The sequence below is a fragment of the Oncorhynchus kisutch genome, unplaced genomic scaffold (assembly GCF_002021735.2).
Source record: "Oncorhynchus kisutch isolate 150728-3 unplaced genomic scaffold, Okis_V2 scaffold2029, whole genome shotgun sequence".
Classification (NCBI taxonomy): domain Eukaryota; kingdom Metazoa; phylum Chordata; class Actinopteri; order Salmoniformes; family Salmonidae; genus Oncorhynchus; species Oncorhynchus kisutch.
Genome location: NW_022263974.1, coordinates 1 through 27,522, shown reverse-complemented (window position 1 = coordinate 27,522; position 27,522 = coordinate 1). Strand labels below are relative to the sequence as shown.

General features: G+C 41.7%; 1 protein-coding gene across 1 annotated transcript; it reads right to left on the bottom strand.

Annotated features, from left to right (window-relative positions):
- Positions 1–19,881: 19,881 nt before the first annotated feature.
- LOC116369007 (fish-egg lectin-like) lies at positions 19,882–22,502 on the bottom strand (the record flags this gene model as incomplete). Its single annotated transcript, XM_031819302.1, has 5 exons — positions 19,882–20,882; positions 21,370–21,488; positions 21,619–21,836; positions 22,155–22,258; positions 22,385–22,502. Coding segments are annotated over 5 exons (701 nt in total), but the record flags the coding sequence as incomplete, so codon positions are not given.
- Between the last annotated feature and the right edge of the window lie 5,020 nt (positions 22,503–27,522).

Genomic DNA, 27,522 nt, shown 5'->3' with positions numbered 1-27,522 from the left:
GTTCAATTCCTGGTCCAGCTACCTGATAGATTTTCTACATTGATGTCAGCAGTGTCATGGAGCATTGGCGCTTAACGAGGCCATCAAAGGCGTGTCCCACCAGTATGGGCTCAAGGAATTGTGAGAGTGAAGCACAGCCATGTGCATTCAGAAGGGAGAGGTAGTAACTACAACATGTATAGCGACCTTGTTAAGAGCGTCAAGCCTCTGTGTAATGGATCAAGTGTTGAACAGACAGCTGCAGAGACCCAGATCCAAGTCCCAGTCGAGCTACCCGCCGACTTCGCTAGAATAGTCTAACGACATCCGTTTCATAGTAGGCTATTGATTATCATCCATAGACTAGGCCTATGATAATTCCCTAGCGGTAATATTCCGTTTCATAGTAGGCTATTGATTATCATCCATAGACTAGGCCTATGATAATTCCATAGCGGTAATATTCCATTTGCAATTCGGTCATGTCCATGGCATTTTAAATGACTTGATAACCTGTATCCAATATTTGAATTTGAGCTCCATTAGAGATGTTCTTTGCCATAGACATAAAGGGGTTTAGCAAGGGGTTTAGTTCAGTACTGGAGTTTTCCACTGAAGTCCAGGAAAGAGGAGACAGATGCCTGGTTTTAATGTCTATGCTCAGATCCAGGAGCATCTCACTTGTTACTCATGGTGATAATTCCGCCTACCTTTTGTTTTTGCATGTAATTGAATTCAGAGAAAGCAGCATGTATAATTCCATCCACAAAATCTGGTGATGGGATATAATTGTGAGAGGGAATAACATCACGTGAGCTTATTTATTTGAAGTCCATAACCATGAAGTGATTAATACATGCGCATTACCAATTATGATAGGAGAATTACATGCGCCTATCGTTCTCTTCCTCCAATATGTTCCAAACTAAACCCCCTTAACTCATCCAGGCTCACCCCCTGCAGAGAACGAATCAATGCAAACACTGGAGCGGCTGACACCGGTTCATGCATTATTTAATCCGATCGAGGCGTTATGATAGCGAGCATCACGATGCCAACTAATAAAACGTCACCCATGCATGTTGCGTTTTTTTTCTCTGGGAATAGTCCAAGCTCAAATGATACGCCTTTATTTCAAGAAGCCGTCTAGGAAAGGGATTTGGGGTGCATTTTGTGGATGAGAGATCGATACATGTTAAAAAATGACCCTAGCTACATGTTACATTTGGTTAAAATGCATGCAATAACAAATATTTCAGTTCACGGGGAGTTTCTCATCAGATGACGTATTTTAAATGTATTTCTCACCTGTGCCAGTAGTGGCATCTTGAGTGACTGATGTGATGCGCTGACTGGAGATGAAATTTGGAAAACAAAATGAGAGGGCATCAACATGAGGCAACAGTGATCATGAGATAGGGAATTACGAGATCTCGAGCCTATAACCGAGTCACTCTTTGAAATGCCTGAAGATCAGGAGATTCGGCACAATAAAATCGATTTCCGATGCAATTACGCAGAACTGGACCGCAAGAACAGCCGCCTACATGTGCTCAATGTGACACCTAACAAAATTGTATGTTTAGGCTATTTACAAGCAGGTATTTATGCTAGATAATTTCAGCAGGTTGCGGTAGACTCAGCTATACGTAAACACCGTTATCCACTGTTAATGCATGATAATGAAGCCAGCAACATGTCAATGGATGAATACGACAACAGATTGAAAGCCAACTACCTCACCTGCTAACAGCTTGGCAGTAGCGGTTTCACGGAGTCTTCAAAATACACCAGAACAAACAGGAACCCGTGTATGGAAAAGCGGTGTTGTATCTCCGGATAGATGCTGCTCCTAGAAAGCAGGGGTATGGCAAGCTGTCACTCCTGGAAGCCCAGGCGAATGCTCCATAGACGCTGACGCATCAGTGCCAAGCCGTGCCCGAGAGCGTAAGACGACTGTCCTTAACCTGCAGCTGCCGGGCTTTGCACCATGTGGCGCTGTTACACCGATTGTGCACGAAAGTCGAGGTGAAGGGAGGCGCATCTGTGACAGCTGAAAGTCAGACACTGATGTGGTTTTCCAAAAGCAAGGCAGTGCAACATGGTAACATGGTAGCGTTGTCATAAAAGCCATTTCCAAAAGCAAGGCAGGGTAACATGGTAGCGTTGTCATAAAAGCCATTTTTTTTGTAATGTCGAAATAAACTTTTCCAAATATGTGTGTACATTGTACTATAAATTGGTCAGAGGTCCTCAAATATCACATTTTAATTGTACATATATACTGTGGACAAACAAAAACAACCTAATGATTGGAGTATGGAGCCTACCACAATGCAGGCAATGGCTGCAGGATGAAGTTGAAGAGCAACTGCTTTTGATCACATGGTTTTTGCAAAGTTCATGCAGTCTTCATGTCAGCAAGTCGGACAGTTTTTATCCCTATAATGCCACACACTTTGGAAGGCAAAGTGATCTGTTAGAATGTGGCCATAGCCTAGACGTAAACACAGTAAATGACACTCAAACTAAACTGAACAAAAATATAAACTCAACATGGAAAGTGTTGGCCCCATGGTTCCTGAACTGAAATAAAATATCCCAGAAATGTTCTATATGCACAAAAAGCTCATTTCTCTCAAATATTGTGCACAAATTAGTTTACATCCCAGTTAGTGAGCATTTCTCAGTTGTAAAGATAATCCATCCACCTCACAGGTGTGGCATATCAAGAAGCTGATTAAACAGCATGATCATTACACAGGTGCACCTTGTGCTGGGGACAATAAAAAGCCTCTCTAAAATGTGCATTTTTGTCACACAACACAATACCACAGATCTCTCACGTTTTGAGAGAGCATGCAATTGGAATGCTGACTGCAGGAATGTCTACCAGAGCTGTTGGCAGAGAATGTCATGTTCACTTCTCCATCATAAGTCGCCTCCAACATAATTTTAGAGGATTTGGCAGTATGTCCAACCGGCCTCACAACCGCAGATCACGTGTAACCACGCCAGCCTAGGACCTCCACATCTGGCTTATTCACCTGAGTTACAGTTCCTTCTATGAACTGTAACTCAGTCAAATCTTAGAAATTGTTGCATGTTCGATTTATTTTTCTGTTCAGTATGTAATATGTAGAATAGGAAATCATATCAGCTCTATAGATCACATTTCTATAATTTGAAACGTTCAGGACATCACACCTTCCTCCACTCAGTTTAGCAGCGGTGCGGTGAATCAACAGTGATAACTATGATACAATTAAACTCAGTGTGCAGATTCATTCTGTATACTAGACAGAGAAACAGAGATCAAACATCACAACTAAAAAAAGTAAGTAAGCATTTCACTGTAAGGTACCTGATGTATTCGGAGAATGTGACAAACACAATTTGATTTGATTGACTTTGGCCCGCAGTCACTCGGCCCTTTTAAAATCTTATTTTCTTTGTTTGAGGAACCCCATTTATTGGACTAAAGATTGCAAAATCAGGGCTGAAGTTTGCAGGAATTGTATCTGAACCTTTCAGGTCAAAAACACACCTCCCATAATGTTTGCACCGTGGTGACGAGTGCAGGATTTAATTAGAAAATCTACCTCAATCCAGGGATGGAAGATGTTGCTGTTCCTCTAAGTATCCAACAGGACCATTTGAGAAGATTGAAATACTGCTATTTTTGAAATAAACTGCTTATTTTGTCCTCATGCTAGGCTAGCTAATGCTAAAGCAGCCCATTCGATTCCATGAAAATGTGATACCAAGTGTTGGAGTGAGCTACGGAAAGTGTTGCTGAAGTTACTCCAGTGTCTGTTTTCTTCAATGTGCTTACCTCGTCTTACACTCTATGGATTTCAATCAACACTTGCTTCCACCGAGGAGGAACCTTGTATTTTTGTTCTCAAATGAGATTCATAGATCCCTTACACTTTTAAGAACAACCACTGAAAACATATGAGAATATAGAGGCAATCTCTTATAAATCATACCACCAGGAGGCACTGTGGTATGAGACAACAGCTCAACAAGCTGTTGACACAACAGCCCTATTCAGTATTGTTCATCAGGGTCTTTACTTGATTAGAACAACTGTATGTATCAAAGCAACAGCCAACCATCAGCTTAACATCCATCCTACACTCTTGGATGAAAAGGGAGGTGTCCCAGAGCAGATCTTCAGGGTCTTCCCAGCCAGCAAAATTTGGCATGTGACGTCACAATGACGGCATTTTTAGCCCGGGCTGGCACTGCTCTCTTTACACCTCCAATATATTTCTGTGGGTGTTGATTTTTAGGATGCAACTTGATAAGGTAGCATCGTGTCGCTGTATTATTCATTTGTGTGTGGCGTTGCTGGGTATCCACGGCAACCGGTCTCACCGATACAGAGACATGAAGTTGAGATTAGGGAACATTTTCAAGATCTCCTTCACATAGAATTGAACAGAGAGCTCTGAAAGTCCTACAAAGATTTTTTTGTGTGCCAAGTTCCCTGTTTCTCTATGCTCCGACCACTGTTTGAAAGCTAGTCTTCTCTCTCCTGCTCCTTTCCCACAGTGCTGATCTAGGCTGACTTCTCTGGTCTGTCAGTGGTGCATCGCTGTGCCACCACTAGCCTCTACAGCCCATGGAGAGAAATCACACACTATAAAATGTGTTTTCATTGCGTGCTCCCCTAATTAGAATTGATCTATACAAACACACTGTCCGCGTTGCACTGTGCTCCACATCCCATCGCCATGACAAATACACAGATAGGAGGAGAAAATATGGCTGCTAATTATTTTTGCCTCTACAAACATCACTGATGAGTCTAATTCAGGGGTGATCATAGGTGTCCACAGCCTGTTCTGATAATGAGTGAGTTCACACCCAGTGTATGTGTGATTTGAATAAATCACAGACATGGGAACACAATTTAATCCCTGGCAACTGTCCATGTCATGAACACCAGTGACTCTTACAGCATCCGATTACTCCTGTGGCATCCAAGAGGACACTTGCAGCATCCATTCACTAAAAATCCAGTTTTTTTTGTCAACCAATGGATGAATATGCTGAAATATTCAAATTTCTCCTGTACCCCTGTTCAATGTTTGCATTTGAATGTGTTAACTTGTATAATATAGAAAAGAAAACAATGAAAAATGACAAATTATATTTTGGATGTTGATCTTAAAAACAGCCAGATTACTTTGATCTCTAATACAATTAGTCTTATACTGACAAACTGGCTTTGAAATCATGGACATACAAATTGGTATAAGTTCAATTCCCCGCCCATCTATGACACTTTAATTGGGGAGGACGGGCTCATAGTAATGTCTGGAACGGAATGAATGTAATGATATTACACACATCCAACACCTGGTTTTCCAATGCATTTAATACCATTTCATCCACTCCATTTCATTCATTATTATGAGCAGGTCTCCCCTCCCCAGCCTCCTTATAGCCTATGATTTACAACATACTCACTTCAGATCAAAAGCTATGGATGTGAAACTCCTGTTGCTCTCAGAGAACACAAGCAAGCCACCGTTGTTCAAAGTCATCAGGCCCTACTCTCGCATCTCACCCATTATCTCCTGCCAACCTGAAGTCCTCCCCAAGGTTATCACTGTCTTCACCGGTTGACCAGGCTCAGACAAGAGCTCCAGTCGCCACATCATGAATACTCAATTAGGGACGAGGCAAGTGGGATGCGGCTCGCTTTTCAACATGTCTGCATTACCAATCAGCCCATTGACTCCAATTACGCCCGCGTGGCACTAACTGGTGAGCTCATTATGTCTGCTCCCCGGAGTCATCACTCCACTGTGACATTCACTCAAGGTAACACAGACAAGACAGCCTGTTTGTTAGTCTGTCTCTGTATCCTGGTCAGGGTCCAGATTGGCAACTATCTGGTAAGGCCATCACTGAGAGACAATAACTCACAGCCGGAATACATTGTCCTGAGCTGTTTTGCCAGATATCCATCTTTTCACAGGGAAGGGTCTTAACAGCCTTCAAACATTGAGATGTATCACCATCGGTCAAGCTGATGTGTGATCCAACACCCTACTGTATATTTTTTCAGAAGGCTAATAATGTTTTAAATTGGGGGTATTTACCCAGAGGAAGTTAGCCATTGCCAGACAAAAAAGCTAAATAGCAGGGGAGGCCTCGTATACAAATGTCCGTGTGGTTTCTGACCTCAATCGGGCTGAGGCATCTGGGATGATTATGTTTAGCCTCTCTCAAGGGATTCCCTGAAATGTATATATGACCAAATCATTTGTGAGAGATTGTGGGAGATTGGCTCAAGCTGTGTTCAACTGGTAATTGAGCACTGTATATTAGGTTGTTGCTCCAGCTGTGAGATTTCATGCTGCAGAATCATTTAAGGGACATTCATGCCTTATGGCTGTGGAACAGCCCAGACTGAAGGTCAAACTAATGAGCTGCAATGCTACTCTGTCTGAATAAATATCAAACAAAATCACAACATGATTTGAGAAGTACTTCGGACCTCTTAAGCCTACTTCACACTGCAAATCTTCATGCTCAAATCAGTTTTGTTTTTGAAATCCGTTTTGGACCAAATTGGATGTGAGTTCAAACAGCAGTCATTTTCTGCCATTGCTACGCTAGTTGTCATAGTAACGACAGGTGTGTGTGCAGTGGTGTAGGCTGGTGGTGGTGTTTGTGCTTCCTAGCACTCAGAAGTTATGTAGCTGGCTAAGGTGACAACAATGCCTGCCATGGACGTTTCCCAGTTGTTCAAAATCCTAGTGTAAGAACACATTTAAAGTCTCAAAGGATAAGATGATCCACTTGTCAAATTAGTCCTTTTTGGCCACAGCAGTCAAGTAGATAACTAGGTAGCTGTTTAGCATTCTAGCACATTCCCTAATTGGTTTGTAAACAATTAAGTAGCTAGTTGGCTACCACATGATCTTGTCAAACTGTCAACAGAGTAGCTAGCAAGCAACAAGATTAAAAACCATGAGGGAAAATACATCAGATTTGACTGTTCAGACACATGTCGCATGGCCAGGACTCAGATTTATATCTGATTACGAAGGTGGACTGTGGCTTGAAATATCCTATTCTGTGTGCTTTTTGGCTGTTCAGACTGAAGAAAAAAGAACAGATTTGAATCGGATATGCAACATTTGGTTTATTTGAGTCACTTTAAAATGCCATTGTGAACACGACTTTTTGTTGCATTTTTTCTTTCTATTCTGTTTATCACGTTGTTCTCATTCACCCAGAGCCTGTCTTCCTCCAACCAGACAGCACCATTTTCAAGCTTGCACTTCACTTCTGGGTCTCATCAAGAGCATTCTCTGTGCATGTGCTTGGCACTAAGACAAAGTTAGACCCTGCTTATGCAAACTGCAAATGTCAGCTCAGCACCCCTCCCTGGTCCATTAGGTTCCCTGCTTGCCTGAGACATTCATTCATCTTCACATAGTCAGTCACACACTCCTCCAGGCACCAGCCACTGTGTCTGATGCCCGCTGTGGTTGTGTACATTGATCTGACCCAACTCATCATCTCCAGTTGGACTGTACTCGTTCTAAGATGTCTCCAAGGGTGTGTGTGTGTGTGTGTGTGTGTGTGTGTGTGTGTGTGTGTGTGTGTGTGTGTGTGTGTGTGTGTGTGTGTGTGTGTGTGTGTGTGTGTGTGTGTGTGTGTTTGCTCACCAAGGAGGTCTAACAGACATTAGCACTGATATTAGTTTGAGCCTGCACTCATATTTACTTTTCTGTTCTTGTCATAGCAACAAGGACATTCTATTGAAGCACCATACAGTGTAGTGCCTGTTGCTGTCCTCGAAGGAAGATGCTACAGTCATCCAGATTCCAGGTTTTCAACGCCAGGTAGGAACAGCAGTGCACTATCCAATTGCTGCAGCTTTGAGCAATTACAGAGGATCTTAGGCCCAGTTCAGAGTATTCTTTCCACATCACATACCATAGTCTCAAATGGACCAAAAACCTGTGATTAAAAGACGAAAGGACATTGAACACATTGGAAAGATTCATGTATACTCCCTAGCTGCAATATGTCCACCCAGGCGTATCTTCCAGACATTAGATCCATTCCCAAAACTGACCACACATCTCATATTAGTTCAAACAGGTTCATGTCAAGAAAAATATTGTGTCAAAGCCAGAACATTTACAGACATAGAAAGTTTTTATAGTTTTTAGTAGCCTGGACAAAATGCCACCGTCATGTAGTCACACTCATTACCTCATATACCCACAAGTCTTTGCTTTCAGGGGTTTCCTTTGGCCTGTCTTTATGCCTGAACCATATTTATTTCATCTACTTGCATAGTCATTGATCACATGAATGTGGATGACAAAAATGACTGTTTCACGATTCAATAAATGGTTTCGTTGTGAGGCATCTGGATTTAATCGCTGGCAGTTCATAAACAATACGTGGACAGAGACCAGAGTGGGACAGGGCTGGCGCTACATGTCTCCTGCATAGTTATCATTAATCTACTTGCATAGTCATTGATCACATGAGTAAGCATTTTGCTACACTCACAATAACATCTGCTAACCATGTGTATGTGACCAATAACATTTGATTTGATTTGATCTGGCTGGGATAACCTCTGCAGGTCAGAGTTGTGTTTTCTGTCTGTCTGTCTGTCCCTCCCACCTACTTCTAAAACCTCACAGACCAACCATTGCCGTGACAAAGCTGTTCTCGCAATTGATTACATATGTCTGATAAGAGTCACAGAAAGCCATAGAGAAGAGATTCATTCTGCATGTGAGCAAATACCTTTGGTTGTGCTTCCTTACCACAATTGGCATCTTACCAGGTAGTGAACTAGCAAATATATTTTATAAGGGTTAATGTGCAATATTTTCTGCTGCTAAATAGATATTTAAATATATGATATATTTCCCTTGATTCTATCTTATGAATGCCTCAGCATTGAACAACTGTTTTTTCCCACCATAAGACAAAATATAAGGTTGTTTTGAGTCCGTGCTTTTAACAATGTCTTTGTAAACAAACAGTATATATATCTTTGAAATATGTTTAAAATGATCATGTTGATCTCATGGACTATCAGTCCTTGCATCCATATCTTCATCTATGAATTTGAGTGGTTACGTTTCTCCAGCTCCATCCCTCAATTTGATTTCAATCCAAGTGGTGGTGCTGTTGTTCAGCTGAAAAACGAATTCAGGGTTGTGAGCTGCAGTCAGGTTTGGGAAAGAAGACATGATGTTTGTTCAGTAGAGTGTTTTATTGACGTAGATAAAGTACTGAAAAGCATTACAAAAAGAAAAGGTACATCAATGTCAACATTTCATAATAAAACAGTCTTATTAAGAATTCATGAAAAAATGGTGGTCTTTGTAACAGCTACTTAGGTGAGCTGTTACAAAGCGACTTAGGTGACTAAATTAGACTTGATATACTTGACAAGATAAAATACATTTAAAGATTAGAATCAAAGATTAGTGGGGCCTCCTGAGTGGCACAGCAGTCTAAGGCACGGCATTGCAGTGCTTGAGGTGTCACTACAGACCGGGGTTTGATCCCAGGCTGTGTCATAGACGGCTGTTACCGGGAGTCCCATAGGGCGGCGCACAAATGGCCCAGTATTGTGATGGTTTGGCTGGGGGGGCTTTACTTGGCTCATCGCACTCTAGCGACTCCTTATGGCGGGCCAGGCTCCTGCAGGCTGACTTCAGTCGTCAGTTGCATAGTGTTTCCTCCGACACATTGGTGCGACTGGCTTCTTGGTTAAGTGTGCGAGTGTAATGGAGCGTGGTTTGGCGGGTCATGTTTTGGAGGATGCATGATTAGACCTTCGCCTCTCCCATTGGGAAGTTGCAGCGATGAGATTGGATTGCAATTGGACATCACAAAAAGGGGGTAAAATAATAATACAAATTTTAAAGAATGAAAGATTAGCATTGCAACTGAGTTTGTCATTCTCATCTATGGCTCAGACCACCTGAGTCTGCCCTGAACACAACTCCCAGATTGTAGCTTTAAGTAGCAACCTTACCTGTTAAAGGACCTGGCCTGCCTTGTTGACCCCGAAGACACTGCCATCAGTTGCCACCTCAATCAAGGAAAGGCTGCCGGAAACAAGCTTTGTTTTGGTAGGTTTTTGGGTTCTCATCCTGGGAACAAACACGTCAATCAGGGTTTTGGAAGCAAAGTCATTGGTGAGTAGCACAATTTCTAATCTAACCTTAACTGTTAAAATAAACAGTTTTAATATAATTGGTGTTCCTGGAAAAGTCTGGAAAAGTCATACCAATTGTAAAGAACAGTTTCAGCGTTGCCTTGGAGGAAATAAACACACAATTTGTTTCAAACTGAATGCTTTATTTGTGGAAAATCATGATCTAATATTATAGATGATGAGCTATGACAAGGATTGTATTCACAAAACAATTGCTAAACCAATTTGCATTGTGAGCAACATGACGGTTCCCAAGTTTTGACACCATGATAATATCCTCTTGGAGGCTCTATTGATGACATGGTGTGAATCAAGGAATGTTAGACACCACCATGCTCTCTCATATGCGGTGCAGGGAATTACAGCCCCAGTGTCCAAATTGGTTATAATAGATTGTCACGCCCTGACCTTGGTTATCTTTAATATCTCTGCTTTCTTTATATGTTGGTTAGGTCAGGGTGTGACGAGGGTGAGAATGCTAGGTTTTGTATTGTCTAGGGGGTTTTGTAGGTCTAGGTGTTTTTGTAGGTCTAGCTATTTACAGTAGGGAGAACAAGTATTTGATACATTGCCGATTTTGTAGGTTTTCCTACTTACAAAGCATGTAGAGGTCTGTAATTTTTATCATAGGTACACTTCAACTGTGAGAGACGGAATCTAAAACAAAAATCCAGAAAATCACATTGTATGATTTTTAAGTAATTAATTTGCATTTTATTGCATGACATAAGTATTTGATACATCAGAAAAGCAGAACCTAATATTTGGTACAGAAACCTATGATAAAAATGACAGACCTCTACATGCTTTGTAAGTAGGAAAACCTACAAAATTGGCAGTGTATCAAATACTTGTTCTCCCCACTGTATTTGTCTATGGTGGCCTGATATGGTTCCCAATCAGAGGCAGCTGTTTATCGTTGTCTCTGATTGGCCACCTAAATATAATCCCCATTTTCCCTTTTGGTTTTGTGGGTTCTTGTTCTTCTTGTTTGTGGGTTCTTTAGTTGCCTGTCTGCACTACTCATATTAGCTTCACGGTTCATTTTGTTATTTTTGTTAGTTTGTTCAGTGTTCATTCATTAAATAAAGAAAAATGTATGCATACCACACTGCACCTTCGTCTCCTTCGTACAACGAACGCACGGCGAAGATACGAGGGGACACTGTTAGCACGGAAGCCCGAGAGGCAGCCCCAATAAGGAGGAGATTGGCTGAGTCAGGTTGGAGACATGAGCCAACTCCTCGTGCTTACCGTGGGGAGCGTGTGACTGGTCAGGCACCGTGTTATGCAGAGATTCGCAAGGTGTCACCAGTTCGCATTCATAGCCCGGTGCGCTCTATTCCAGCTCCACAGTCCGGGGCCTCCGGCGATGATCCTCAGTCCAGAGCCTCCGGCGATAGTCCACGGTCCGGTTCTACAAAGGCGGAGGGATCCGTGTAAAGGGGGGGACTGTGTCCAGAACCGGAGCCCACCCGGACCCTCCCAAATAAACATGTGTATGTGACAAATAAAATTTGATTTGTTTTGATTTGAAATAAGTTCAGGTTTGCGGTCGGGGGTCCGCACCTTTTGGGGGGGGGGGGGTACTGTCAAGCCCTGACCTTAGTTATCTTTAATATCTCTGTTTTCTTTATTTTGGTTAGGTCAGGGTGTGACGAGGGTGGGTATGCCTGTTTTTGTATTGTCTAGGCGTTTTTGTAGGTATTTATATGTCTATGGTTCCCAATCAGAGGGAGCTGTTTATTGTTGTCTCTGATTGGGGATTGTATGTAGGTGGACATTTTCCCTTTTGGTTTTGTGGGTTCTTGTTCTATGTTTAGTTGCCTGTCTGCACCACTCATATAAGCTTCACGGTTCATTTTGTGATTTTTGTTCGTTTGTTCAGTGTTCATTCATTAAGTAAAGAAGAATGTATGCATACCACACTGCACCTTGGTCTCCTTCATACAACGAACGTGACATAGATAATACCCAAGTATAATTGTCTCTACACATGTAGATTGTCGCCTTTACTATGGAAGTTAATCAAGATCAGTGATCAAGAAAATACACTGTTTATTATACTGATGGCAATTTTGTGAGAGTAAACATTTATTATTTTTCAACAAAATCTCTGAACTATTGGAGTGGAAATTCACCACCATGTTGTGGAAATTACCACCAGGGACACTCAAAATCAATCTTAAATGAATCATCCTTTCTGATCAGCGTGCTGGAGAGGTTCCAAACAACTCAATGCACCATAGTATACGTGTCAATCAGGAGCTCTGCTGGGGCAGTCCCAGCAGTTGTTTTATATATGGTTATACACAGACAAACAACTCAATGCACCATAGTATACGTGTCAATCAGGAGCTCTGCTGGGGCAGTCCCAGCAGTTGTTTTATATATGGTTATACACAGACAAACAACTCAATGCACCATAGTATACGTGTCAATCAGGAGCTCTGCTGGGGCAGTCCCAGCAGTTGTTTTATATATGGTTATACACAGACAAACAACTCAATGCACCATAGTATACGTGTCAATCAGGAGCTCTGCTGGGGCAGTCCCAGCAGTTGTTTTATATATGGTTATACACAGACAAACAACTCAATGCACCATAGTATACGTGTCAATCAGGAGCTCTGCTGGGGCAGTCCCAGCAGTTGTTTTATATATGGTTATACACAGACAAGTTATATTTGCATGATTTAGCATAAATCATCAATTAGTACCATTTTGTTTCATTCATGGGGGCGGCAGGGTAGCCTAGTGGTTAGAGTGGAGGGGCGGCAGGGTAGCCTCGTGGTTAGAGTGGAGGGGCGGCAGGGTAGCCTAGTGGTTAGAGTGGAGGGGCGGCAGGGTAGCCTCGTGGTTAGAGTGGAGGGGCGGCAGGGTAGCCTCGTGGTTAGAGTGGAGGGGCGGCAGGGTAGCCTCGTGGTTAGAGTGGAGGGGCGGCAGGGTAGCCTCGTGGTTAGAGTGGAGGGGCGGCAGGGTAGCCTAGTGGTTAGAGTGGAGGGGCGGCAGGGTAGCCTAGTGGTTAGAGTGGAGGGGCGGCAGGGTAGCCTAGTGGTTAGAGTGGAGGGGCGGCAGGGTAGCCTCGTGGTTAGAGTGGAGGGGCGGCAGGGTAGCCTCGTGGTTAGAGTGGAGGGGCGGCAGGGTAGCCTAGTGGTTAGAGTGGAGGGGCGGCAGGGTAGCCTAGTGGTTAGAGTGGAGGGGCGGCAGGGTAGCCTAGTGGTTAGAGTGGAGGGGCGGCAGGGTAGCCTAGTGGTTAGAGTGGAGGGGCGGCAGGGTAGCCTCGTGGTTAGAGTGGAGGGGCGGCAGGGTAGCCTAGTGGTTAGAGTGGAGGGGCGGCAGGGTAGCCTCGTGGTTAGAGTGGAGGGGCGGCAGGGTAGCCTCGTGGTTAGAGTGGAGGGGCGGCAGGGTAGCCTCGTGGTTAGAGTGGAGGGGCGGCAGGGTAGCCTCGTGGTTAGAGTGGAGGGGCGGCAGGGTAGCCTCGTGGTTAGAGTGGAGGGGCGGCAGGGTAGCCTCGTGGTTAGAGTGGAGGGGCGGCAGGGTAGCCTCGTGGTTAGAGTGGAGGGGCGGCAGGGTAGCCTCGTGGTTAGAGTGGAGGGGCGGCAGGGTAGCCTCGTGGTTAGAGTGGAGGGGCGGCAGGGTAGCCTCGTGGTTAGAGTGGAGGGGCGGCAGGGTAGCCTCGTGGTTAGAGTGGAGGGGCGGCAGGGTAGCCTAGTGGTTAGAGTGGAGGGGCGGCAGGGTAGCCTCGTGGTTAGAGTGGAGGGGCGGCAGGGTAGCCTCGTGGTTAGAGTGGAGGGGCGGCAGGGTAGCCTCGTGGTTAGAGTGGAGGGGCGGCAGGGTAGCCTCGTGGTTAGAGTGGAGGGGCGGCAGGGTAGCCTCGTGGTTAGAGTGGAGGGGCGGCAGGGTAGCCTCGTGGTTAGAGTGTTGGATTAGTAACCGAAAGGTTGCAAGTTTGAATCCCCGAGCTGACAAGGTCAATCTGTCGTTCTGCCCCTGAACAGGCAGTTAACCCACTGTTCCTAGGCCATCATTGAAAATAAGAATTTGTTCTTAACTGACTTGCCTAGTAAAATAAAGGTAAAAAAATATTTAAAAATGTGACCGACCAATACTGGTTCATAACATGTGACAGACTTACATCTCACAAGGTTTCTTTCTCTCTAAACTGAGACCTTGAAAATTAGATCTTTCAAATCAAATTTTGTTGGTCACATACACGTAGTTAGCAGATGTTATTGCGAGTGTAGCGAAATTTCTTCTCAAAACAAAGGTCTGGGCCTACTGCTAAATAGCAGATACTGATCGTGAGAATTCATTCAGTCAGTCACTTGCATGAGCACAGAAAACGGTTATTAGAAAAGCACATGAATAGAACACAGAAATTAGTTATTAGAAAAGCACATGAATAGAACACAGAAATTAGTTATTAGAAAAGCACATGAATAGAACACAGAAATTAGTTATTAGAAAAGCACATGAATAGAACACAGAAATTAGTTATTAGAAAAGCACATGAATAGAACACAGAAATTAGTTATTAGAAAAGCACATGAATAGAACACAGAAATTAGTTATTAGAAAAGCACATGAATAGAACACAGAAATTAGTTATTAGAAAAGCACATGAATAGAACACAGAAATTAGTTATTAGAAAAGCACATGAATAGAACACAGAAATTAGTTATTAGAAAAGCACATGAATAGAACACAGAAATTAGTTATTAGAAAAGCACATGAATAGAACACAGAAATTAGTTATTAGAAAAGCACATGAATAGAACACAGAAATGAGTTATTAGAAAAGCACATGAATAGAACACGGAAATTAGTTATTAGAAAAGCACATGAATAGAACACAGAAATGAGTTATTAGAAAAGCACATGAATAGAACACAGAAATGAGTTATTAGAAAAGCACATGAATAGAACACAGAAATGAGTTATTAGAAAAGCACATGAATAGAACACAGAAATGAGTTATTAGAAAAGCACATGAATAGAACACAGAAATGAGTTATTAGAAAAGCACATGAATAGAACACAGAAATGAGTTATTAGAAAAGCACATGAATAGAACACAGAAATGAGTTATTAGAAAAGCACATGAATAGAACACAGAAATGAGTTATTAGAAAAGCACATGAATAGAACACAGAAATGAGTTATTAGAAAAGCACATGAATAGAACACAGAAATGAGTTATTAGAAAAGCACATGAATAGAACACAGAAATGAGTTATTAGAAAAGCACATGAATAGAACACAGAAATGAGTTATTAGAAAAGCACATGAATAGAACACAGAAATGAGTTATTAGAAAAGCACATGAATAGAACACAGAAATGAGTTATTAGAAAAGCACATGAATAGAACACAGAAATGAGTTATTAGAAAAGCACATGAATAGAACACAGAAATGAGTTATTAGAAAAGCACATGAATAGAACACAGAAATGAGTTATTAGAAAAGCACATGAATAGAACACAGAAATGAGTTATTAGAAAAGCACATGAATAGAACACAGAAATGAGTTATTAGAAAAGCACATGAATAGAACACAGAAATGAGTTATTAGAAAAGCACATGAATAGAACACAGAAATGAGTTATTAGAAAAGCACATGAATAGAACACAGAAATTAGTTATTAGAAAAGCACATGAATAGAACACAGGAATGAGTTATTAGAAAAGCACATGAATAGAACACAGAAATGAGTTATTAGAAAAGCACATGAATAGAACACAGAAATGAGTTATTAGAAAAGCACATGAATAGAACACAGAAATGAGTTATTAGAAAAGCACATGAATAGAACACAGAAATGAGTTATTAGAAAAGCACATGAATAGAACACAGAAATGAGTTATTAGAAAAGCACATGAATAGAACACAGAAATGAGTTATTAGAAAAGCACATGAATAGAACACAGAAATGAGTTATTAGAAAAGCACATGAATAAAACATTTCCAGCACACCGTTAACAGGAAAGGCATAGTTCCAGAAATACATTTTAGAATGAAAGATTCTCACAAACAAAACATCTGGACACTGTAATAGCATGTGAGCTCTCTAATTTCAAGTGACCAATGGCTGGCCAACTTGAGACTCAAAAGATAAACCTGACTTTGCAAAATATATCTTAGATCAGCATAAAAAGACTAGCACTACAACCCCTCAGACAGCTGTATATGAGAGGATCATGTTTTGTCATTTGTTGTTCCTGTTTGGTTGCTTTTCGAGCACTGAGATTCTATTTTATAACGTAAAGCGATATATAAACTAAATCAATTATTATTTATTACTATTATTGTGTGCACTGCATGGTGAAACCGGACTAGGAGATGACCCAAAGATGGCCCAAGTCTTAGGTCATGTGCTTGTGGTGGCTAATTTCTTTACTATCAAATTAGGAGACTTATCACACAAGTCAGAGTTATACTTAAACTAAATCTTTATTCACTTATTAATAAGGGAGCAGGTCAATACAACACACGCATATAGTGAATCGATTTAAGTGCTCTATGATAATGATGGCTGGTCAACGAATCACCCTCAGATGATTTGTTGAGAGCCCAGAGAAAAAAGTACAAAGATCTTTTATAGCTCAGATACTCCCCTTTCAACCTACATAGAAAGGGTCACAAGGTTAAGATTTGTATGAAAGATACTTATAATTCACAGCAGACAGTATCTGCTGTAAAAACAGTTATCTTTGTGTAGAGACCAGGATCTGGCCCAGAGCCATCTCTCCCTGGTACCATATAGATCAGAAACATTAACTCATGCTTCTGAATTCTGTCTCCTTAGGTTTTATCACCCAAAAGACATGGTAAATCTCCTGTCAGTGTTATCTCCCAGAGACCCATCCTCTGTAGAACACACACACAATAGTTAGAAGAATCCCCTATTCTGTTGCATAAAACAACCATTTGATGCAATAAAAGTATTATAACATAATTTTGCAATTTTGCTCTCACATGCTTCATGTGCATGCACATTGAGACATGGCTCCATCCAGTGCCCTCTGGTTTACTGGCTGTGATGCCGTCTCTGTGTTGAAGAAAGGGGTGAGGTTTGTGTTTAAAGGAGATCCTAAATGTTAGGGAGACCGTCAAATATACACGGTAAAAAAATGGAAGTAGTTTCAACTAATTATTATTAAGTAAGGCTTTTTTTTAGTTTACTCAACTTTTCAGATAAAGTGTTAGCAGAACTTAATGTTTAGTTGGCCCAAAATTGTGTTTGCTCAACTTGTCTATGTTTGTTCAACTATTATTTGGGCATCTAACAAAGAAAGCATGAGCAACTGGTTACACACACAAAGTGCTTTTCACAGACAATGTTTTCAACTTATATATCTGATGTACATGATTACATTGTTCATGTTCATTTATTCAGTAATTGTTATTCAACATGTCCTTACCTGGGATTTGAACTCACAACCTTTGGGTTCATGGCATTCCGATCATCCTGCTACGCCCCCATGTTGTGTGTTTGTAAAAAGGTATTGTTTTCCTACCTTGTCAGAACATTCAGGTGAATTGTTTGGACGTTGGGGTCCTGAGAAGGCAGGAAAACACGTACACATGTACGCACGCACACATATATGAGATCTGTTAATATAATATATGATGACAAGCTGTTTAATCAAGGAATAAAGGTGAATGTGGTCACACTTTATTTAGACAGTATTACCATCTGTAGATCATCTATATTGAACTATCTGTTGATAAGCAAATGTTTGTTAAGGTTACAGTTAGTGTCAGCGTTAGGATACGGGTTAGGTTTAGGGTTAGGCTAAGGGTTAAGTTTAGGTTCAGGGTTAGTTAGTTGAAATGTTGTTGAGTTATTGAACATCTACTGAACATCTACTTCGGATTATCCAAGTAAAGTGTAAACAGGCACCACCACACTATCTTTCATACGCGGTGCAGTGAATTACAGCCCCAGAGTCCAATTGGTGAGGGGAAGTGCGGCAAGAATCAAAACAAGAAATAACATGCAATGCTTCCCTATGAGAAACATTTGGAATTATTCCTGAATACGCTTGGAAAGTGGAGACGCCACAAACGTAAAAAATAAAGTAGAAATATTATTGGAGACAGCATCGCATTTGCTAGCAAAGATTGCAAATACATTTGGGCAAAGACCATGAAGGATCTCGGCTGGCCTCTGGTGGAGGAATTGTCACATCAGCATGTAGAACTAGAATAATAATGCATTGGCTGCTTGCAATCTGGTTGATATGTATGTTGCCAAGGGGATGTAAAGATTGTGGCCACTAGATTAAAAAAATGTATTTCACCTTTATTTAACCAGGTAGGCTAGTTGAGAACAAGTTCTCATTTACAACTGCGACCTGGCCAAGATAAAGCATAGCAGTGTGAACAGACAACACAGAGTTACACATGGAGTAATCAATAAACAAGTCAATAACACAGTAGAAAAAAGTATATATACATTATGTGCAAAAGGCATGAGGAGGCTGGTAATAGGGGTTGCGACAAAGGCGACGGATAGTTTCAGAAATAGAGGGTCAAGCCCAGCTGATTTGTATGGGTCCAGGTTTTGCAGCTCTTTCAGAACATCTGCTATCTGGATTTGGGTAAAGGAGAAGCTGGGGAGGCTTGGGCGAGGGGGGGGGGGGGCGGAGCTGTTGGCTGAGGTTGGAATAGCCAGGAGGAATACATGTCCAGCCGTTGAGATGCTTGTTGAAGTTTTCGATTATCTGCAAATTTCTGCTTGAAAAAGCTGGCCTTTGCTTTCCTGACTGACTCCGTGTATTGGTTCCTGACTTCCCTGAACAGTTGCATATCGCGGGGCCTATTCGATGCTATTGCAGTATGCCACAGGATGTTTTTGAGCTGGTCATGGGCAGTCAGGTCTGGAGTGAATCAAGGGTTCTGTTCTTAGTTCTGCATTTTTTGAATGGAGCATGCTTATCTTAGATGGTGAGGAAGTTACTTTTAAAGAATGACCAGGCATCCTCAACTGACGGGATGAGGTCAATATCCTTCCAGGATACCCAGGCCAGGTCGATTAGAAAGGCCTGCTCGCAGAAGTGTTTTAGGGAGTGTTTGACAGTGATGAGGGGTGGTCGTTTGACCGCGGACCCGTAGCGGATACAGGCAAATAGGCAGTGATCGCTGAGATCCTGATTGAAGACAGCGGAGGTGTAATTGGAGGGCCAGTTGGTCAGGTTAATGTCTATGAGGGTGCCCATGTTTACAGATTTAGGGTTGTACCTGGTGGGTTCCTTGATGATTTGTGTGAGATTGAGGGCATCTACAGTGCCTTGCGAAAGTATTCGGCCCCCTTGAACTTTGCGACCTTTTGCCACATTTCATGCTTCAAACATAAAGATATAAAACTGTATTTTTTGTGAAGAATCAACAACAAGTGGGACACAATCATGAAGTGGAACGACATTTATTGGATATTTCAAACTTTTTTAACAAATCAAAAACGGAAAAATTGGGCGTGCAAAATTATGTTAATTGAAATGCATTCCAGGTTCATTCCTCATGAGGCTGGTTGAGAGAATGCCAAGAGTGTGCAAAGCTGTCATCAAGGCAAAGGGTGGCTACTTTGAAGAATCTCAAATATAAAATATATTTTGATTTATTGAACACTTTTTTTGGTTACTACATGATTCCATGTGTTATTTCATAGTATTGATGTCTTCACTATTATTCCACAATCTAGAATATAACAAAAATAAAGAACAACCCCTGAATAAGGAGGTGTGTCCAAACTTTTGATTGGTAGTCTATATAGAAATAGTAAAACACGAAAACTAATTAAGTAGTACTTTCAAGTATTCTTACACCACTGTATGTCCCTGACACTACATTAATAGGGAACCTGTAAATCAAACTATGCATCAGGGAACTAAAGGTTCACTGTTCCTGCACACTGTAGAACTATAGTTCTCTAGTCATATTTAACTTTCTGAGTAAGAAGATTCACAAAACAGATTGTTAACTGGATCTTTGCACAGCTACCTTAAATCCCCCTGTTCAATATTATTTAAAACCACTGAAATTAGTTTCAAAATGAATGCTTTATTTGAGGGAAATTATAGAAGATAATGAGCAATAACAAGGATTTCATCCAACCCTATTGATGACCTCTGAAGAACAGCAAACCCCATGTGGATTGTGAGCAACATGACTGTGCCCTAGTTTACAGTACAGTTAAATAGCCTCCATGGCAAAGATCTATTTAGGTGTTAATCAAGGACTGATCAAGAAAATAGCACACAACTTAAATAATGCTATTGCTGGTCAATTGTGTGTGAGAATAAATCTTCACCGAACATTTTTATCATCTCAATAAGATCATTGATTTAATATTGATAGAGATAAGGTACTGAAAAGTATAGTTAAATAAATTTTGTTTTTGTATTAAGGGATCTTGTGAAATAACATAAACATTTCTCAAGCAGAAGGCTCTTCCAGAAACCAACATCAATGAGTTAGCAAGTGAACTTGTCAGATTCTGAACGGCCTTCAGCTGAAAAGGAGAGGCTAATGTGGGCACACCATGGCGAAGCCGGACTTGGAGACGACCCAAAGACGGCCCAGGTCGTAGGTCACATGCTTCATTATCATGCACATTGGGATATGGCTCCATCCAGTGCCCTCTGGTTTACTGGCTGTGATGCCGTCTCTGTGTTGAAGAAGGAGGTGGGTTCACATGCCTTATGATCTTAAAGGGACATTTCTAAATGTTGCTACTTCATATTAATAATCTCCAGCACCACCCTAACATCAACATACACTATTTGAAAATGGCGTTTCACATTTAAAGCTCATAAATGTTTTATAAAGTGCATACATTGTTAGACTTATATAATTGTATATAGCCATATATTTTTGTATCCCAAACTGCAGCTTTAAAGGAGATCCAACTTTGACATATTTTACCTTACACGGTCTACACATTTCTTTATAAGTCTGTTATAAGTTTAGATTTTAAATTTAAAAAACGTAGATAATAAATTAATTGACATTTTTTGCTTCACAAAGCATGTACAGTAAGGATAAGAGTTATCATTCAAGTTATTATTACAAGTCATTTTAAAATGATTTAATCATGTGTTGAAATAATGTGTAAAAAGGGTGGAACCATACACATAGTTCAGTAGCAACCTTACCTGGTATAAACACTACCCGCAGAGGTGACCCCAAAGACACTACCATCAGTTGCCACTTCAATCATGGAAAGATTGCCATCAATGTGACTCCACCCGTTGTTTTGACAGTCTTGATTCAGCTGGAAAACAGATTCAATCAGGGTTTTAGGACAATTTCAACAGATATAATATGAAACAGTTTTAAAATAACTGAGGTTCTCCATCCTCTACTACTCTGCTCCAGCTCTCACACTCTTTCCCAGATCTCACACTCATTAAGAAGATATCATCATTCTTGTTGACTGCCCAGCACCCAAAAGGTCCGCAACTAGAATACTTCACACTTCCTGGCAATCCTGTCCATGGAAGGGGTGAGCTTGGACCCTTGTAGCCAACTGTGGCACTACTTGTCAGACAGAATGAAGTATCTTTCATGTAGACCCCCACAATAAACTGGTTGCCCCCAGCATCCACTTGCTTCAGACTGCCTGAAGACCACAAAGACAAACAGACAAGCAAACATGAAGTGCGTATCTGTGAGTTCTGCCAAATGACTTACAATGGCATTACGTTAAACATGTAACACATTAATACTTTTCTCAACAGCCTGATGGTATCAGGAAAGCTAAGAAGCAGGTGTCCTCTGGATAAATATTGAGTAATGCTCTCCACTAACCTGCAGCTTGCACTCAGTTACCGGCCACATACTTGTAGATTGAGTCTGCCTTGTTGATACCCCAGATCCCTGCTGGTTCTACAGTGATATGCTTCAGGGAACCAGGCAGGGTGATCCATTTATCACCTACCAGGTAGTAGGGGGTTTGACTTGTGTTCGTAGCAACCATTTGCCCCAGTCCTGCATCGATCTGCATCAGATTCTTGATATCCACTACAGGCTGACAGTCCCAGGCTATGGAGACACCAGATCAATGACACATGAGTAAAGTAAACCAGTAAAAAGGAGGATGAAATTATGGAGCCAACTTGATGACCAATTCGAAGTTGATCAAGCATGTTTAAGATGATGGTTACTTACCATGACTGGCGGCTAGGAGACAGAGGATCAATAGGATGGCTGCAGTGGCTCTCATGATGTCTCTGTAGATCTACGGTATAAGTCTGGTTGCAGTTTGGTTGAACACATACTTTGTCCCCTCATATACAGTATATAGCCCTGCAAACAGCAACCCCCATAAAATAATTATTAATGAGCTATTTATATTTGACAAACAACCTGTTCCAAGGAGAAGTTGGCAGGAGGAGGACAAACAACCTGTTCCAAGGAGAAGTTGGCAGGAGGAGGACAAACAACCTGTTCCAAGGAGAAGTTGGCAGGAGGAGGACAAACAACCTGTTCCAAGGTAAAGTTGACAGGAGGAGGACAAACAACCTGTTCCAAGGAGAAGTTGGCAGGAGGAGGACAAACAACCTGTTCCAAGGAGAAGTTGGCAGGAGGAGGACAAACAACCTGTTCCAAGGTAAAGTTGACAGGAGGAGGACAAACAACCTGTTCCAAGGAGAAGTTGGCAGGAGGAGGACAAACAACCTGTTCCAAGGAGAAGTTAACAGGAGGAGGACAAACAACCTGTTCCAAGGAGAAGTTGGCAGAGGAGGACAAACAACCTGTTCCAAGGAGAAGTTAACAGGAGGAGGACAAACAACCTGTTCCAAGGAGAAGTTAACAGGAGGAGGACAAACAACCTGTTCCAAGGAGAAGTTGGCAGGAGGAGGACAAACAACCTGTTCCAAGGAGAAGTTGGCAGGAGGAGGACAAACAACCTGTTCCAAGGTAAAGTTGACAGGAGGAGGACAAACAACCTGTTCCAAGGAGAAGTTGGCAGGAGGAGGACAAACAACCTGTTCCAAGGAGAAGTTGGCAGGAGGAGGACAAACAACCTGTTCCAAGGTAAAGTTGACAGGAGGAGGACAAACAACCTGTTCCAAGGAGAAGTTGGCAGGAGGAGGACAAACAACCTGTTTCCAAGGAGAAGTTAACAGGAGGAGGACAAACAACCTGTTCCAAGGAGAAGTTGGCAGGAGGAGGACAAACAACCTGTTCCAAGGAGAAGTTAACAGGAGGAGGACAAACAACCTGTTCCAATGAGAAGTTAACAGGAGGAGGACAAACAACCTGTTCCAAGGTAAAGTTGACAGGAGGAGGACACACAACCTGTTCCAAGGAGAAGTTGGCAGGAGGAGGACAAACAACCTGTTCCAAGGAGAAGTTGACAGGAGGAGGACAAACAACCTGTTCCAAGGAGAAGTTGGCAGGAGGAGGTCAAACAACCTGTTCCAAGGAGAAGTTGGCAGGAGGAGGACAAACAACCTGTGTCAAGGTAAAGTTAATGGGAGGTGGATATAATTCCCACCGCACACACACACAACCATGCATGCACACACACACACACAAACACACAATATGAGATATGATCATATTGTGGCGAAATCCTACACGGAGCCTTCACCATGCGCGGACACTTTAAGACCTCATCAGCAGTAAGGAAGGAGGAAATAAAGACAGCTCTTTCAGCTCACTGGGGTGGAGCTCTTGGTTGGCGCGACAGTTTGATTGTGTGTGTGTGTGTGTGTTTGTGCTATGCTGCAGAAGTCCTTGTTGCATCGTATGGTTTAGTAGCAACATTGCTGAGAAGCTTTGACATACAAGCCAATAAACCATCAGACGGTCAGACAGTACAACTGCAAGCCAGTACAACTGCAAGTCAACAGCTAAGATCTCTCTTTCTCTTCCCTCAGTGCTTTACCCTGCAGCAGACTTTCTATTTTTCAAATGCATTTCCCATTGAAGTTCATTAGAGCTGGACTATTATTTCCCTGCCAGAAGTATTTGGGTTGCTTGCAAGTTGTGTATTGTTATGTGAACTGTATTGAGGTGGGGTGTACTAATGACATGTGGCCGAGGAGATTGTGGACATTTTTAAGGCCTTTGTTGTGTCTATGAACACCCCCCACATTCATACCCTCTGCACTTCTCCACTGGAAGGTAATGCAGATTATTGCAAATCCTCTGTTGATGACTGGGTTCTTTCTTGTAAATTGTTTCTATGAAGTTGCCATTCAACTGCTCTGCCATTATTATTATTATTATTATTATTATTATTATAGTATGAGGTATTATTGGTGGGGTTACCCCTGTGCTGTGACGTGGGTTTATATGGTGTGTCTTCTCTCTTCTCTCCACTGGCTATCTGGTAAACAGGCTACACTCTAGGCAGTCTCTTCTGCTGATGTGTGTGGGTCTGGTAGTGGTACGCTCTCTATTCTACTCTTTTCCTTTCAGCATGGTTAATACCTGCCTGGCGCCTGAACAAAATCTTTATCTTTACCCCTCTCTAATAAATGCCGCTACAATATGATAGATGAGGTGTTAATCACCAGGGCAAGCTTCCTGCCAACTAGGACCTCTATACCAAGCGGTGTCATAGGAAGGCCCTAACAATTGTCAAAGACTGCAGCCACCCTAGTCATAGACTGTTCACTCTGCTACTGCACGGCAAGCGGTACCAAGCACCAAGTCTAGGTCCAATAGGCTTCTAAACAGCTTCTACCCCTTCTACCCACACACACACACACACATACACACACACACACACACACATCTTCTATGCTGCTGCTACTCTCTGTTATTATCTATGCATAGTAACTTTAATAACTCTATCTACATATTACTTCAATTACCTAGACTAACCGGTGCCCCCGCACATTGACTCTGTACCGGTTCCCCTGTATATAGAACTCGCTATTGTTATTTTACTGCTGCTCTTTAGTTATTTGTTACTTTGTGACACATAACACGTGACACACAACATTTGATATGATTTAATCAAGGAATAAAGGTGAATGATTATTTAGATAGATGGTCATACTATCAACAATTCATTGTGTGATCAGTGAAAGCATGGTTACAGTTATTGTTCGTACAGACACCACCAGTACATCTCTTATATGTGGTGTAGGGAATAACAGCCCCAGAGCCGGAATAGGTTATAAAAGATGGCCTCTGAAGCACAGCAAAACCAATCTGTGTTGTGAGCAACATGACCATGCCCAAAAGTTTTTACACCCTGATGAAAAAGCCTCCCAGAAGGCTCTACTGATGACATGGGGATATTAACACTATAACCACCACAGACTTTTTGGGGGCGTTATGTAAGGGATAATCAACGAGGGGATATGCGTTCTATGAGAAATAATGAACAACGTGGAAGGAACTAGCGGCGTGGAACTGACCTTCCACGGAGTTGCATTATTTTACAGAGCCTAGAGTTGATTATCCATGTAATAACATTGCTGTAAACTAACACATTTTTCTGCTAGTAATGTGTTCATTTATAGGTAGAATTGTGTTCAACATCCACTGAAGTAGTTTACTAGATAGCTACCGTAGTTGTCTTAGTAACCAAACAGAGACTTACCAGTTTAGCTAAACAAACCATCAGTCCTAGCTTGCTATTATGAAAATCGAATTCAACAAGGCCAATAAGGTTTTCAATTTGACTTTTGCAGGCGCAAAAGCAGCTCAAACATAGAACATGTAGGCATGAATTTGCCATTGAAATCTACCATGCTGATATACTGTGTGCTATAGAGAATAATGCACACTCTTGAATGCCCTTCAAGCCCTTAAAAAAATTGTATTCAACAATAATTAAGTTTTTAATTAATAAAGTTTTATTAGGATCCCATTAGCTGTTGCGAAAGCAGCAACTACTCTTTCCTGAGGTCCACACAAAACATGAAACATGACATTGTCACGACGTGGCCCTTTTGGGTTTATATCGTAGCTCACCCCCTCTCTCTCCCACCACAGGTTTCATAACGCTCATAAATTCCTGGGAGAAACTCTCTTCACTGCCATAGAGTATTGAGGGAGAGAGCCTATGGAGAACAAAGGCATTCTTCTTGCCAAAGCTCCTAATCCCCAAAATTGAAGAATTAAACAATATGTCTATTTTTGAGAATGGTGGGAATTGTCCATGGGCATTTAAAGAACTGTCATGTCAAGTGTGTTCATGTGGTGTTCTCATGAAGGACAGCTAACACACATTACTGTATCTTGGTTGTGTACACTTCTCAATTATCGAGTTGGCATCTGATGGTTGTATAAATATATATTGAATATGAAACTATTTGTGAGAAAATGTAATATGATGTTAGCCTCCTAAATGAGAATTGTCTTTCGTGTAGTTTTATACCCAGTCAGTAACCACGCCCACGTGAGCACAGACATTGGGACAAAAGGGATGGAACCGCCCTCCAAGGCGAGTGCTTATAAAGGACTGCTGACACATTTACATTAGTCAAAAACGCAGGGGCAGGAGTTCCCACGTTGAAATGGCTTGAACTCTGAAACTTTCAACAGAGAAGAAGTACTACTCGATGCCAAAGAGACCCACGGTAAGCCGGACATCTCAAATGGTTAAGAAATCTACAAACTAGAGTCCAGATAACGCCGGGATGAGGTCCCCACATTGGAATGGCTATCACTCTAGAGACCAAAACATGGCGGGTGACACTGGTGTGTGAAGTGGTTTAAACTACAACTCTACCAAAGGACGAGACCAGAGAACGTGGAGATCATTCCCATGGTGAAATGGCCAAGAAATTGACAAACTAAAGAACAATTATTCAGGCTGCAGCTGTTTAAATACTTTAGTTGGGTAAATGAATCCCATAACAACATTTCAGAATGGTACTCCGAAGTATACATTATAACAACTACAACCACAAAAGACCTTGGGACTTCTAGGGAACGCAACCAGAGACTCTCTGATGATTGACTATACAGCATATGGACCAGCAATCAGCGAGGGACAAAAGGCATACACTCGTAAATATGTCAATTGAAGTTTATTTTCGAATGAGCAGTTGTTCATTTTAAAAGTATTATCATTTCCATGAGTGTAGCTAGAAACTTTGAGTGTCCCGCTCTTGCGCTATCCCCACCCCTTTCCGTCATATCGGCTTAACCCACTTGGGACTTTCTATCATGTCAGTAACCAATGTATAACCTATTTGTGTGTGTGTTTATGTAATTCTGTGATTGATTAGTTAGTAAATAAAAATAATTAAGCCAATTTGTATATCGCTGATTCATGATTTATGTTAAGGTTCGTGACGATTTCCTAGGGTTTGCGACGATCAGTAATGAGAATG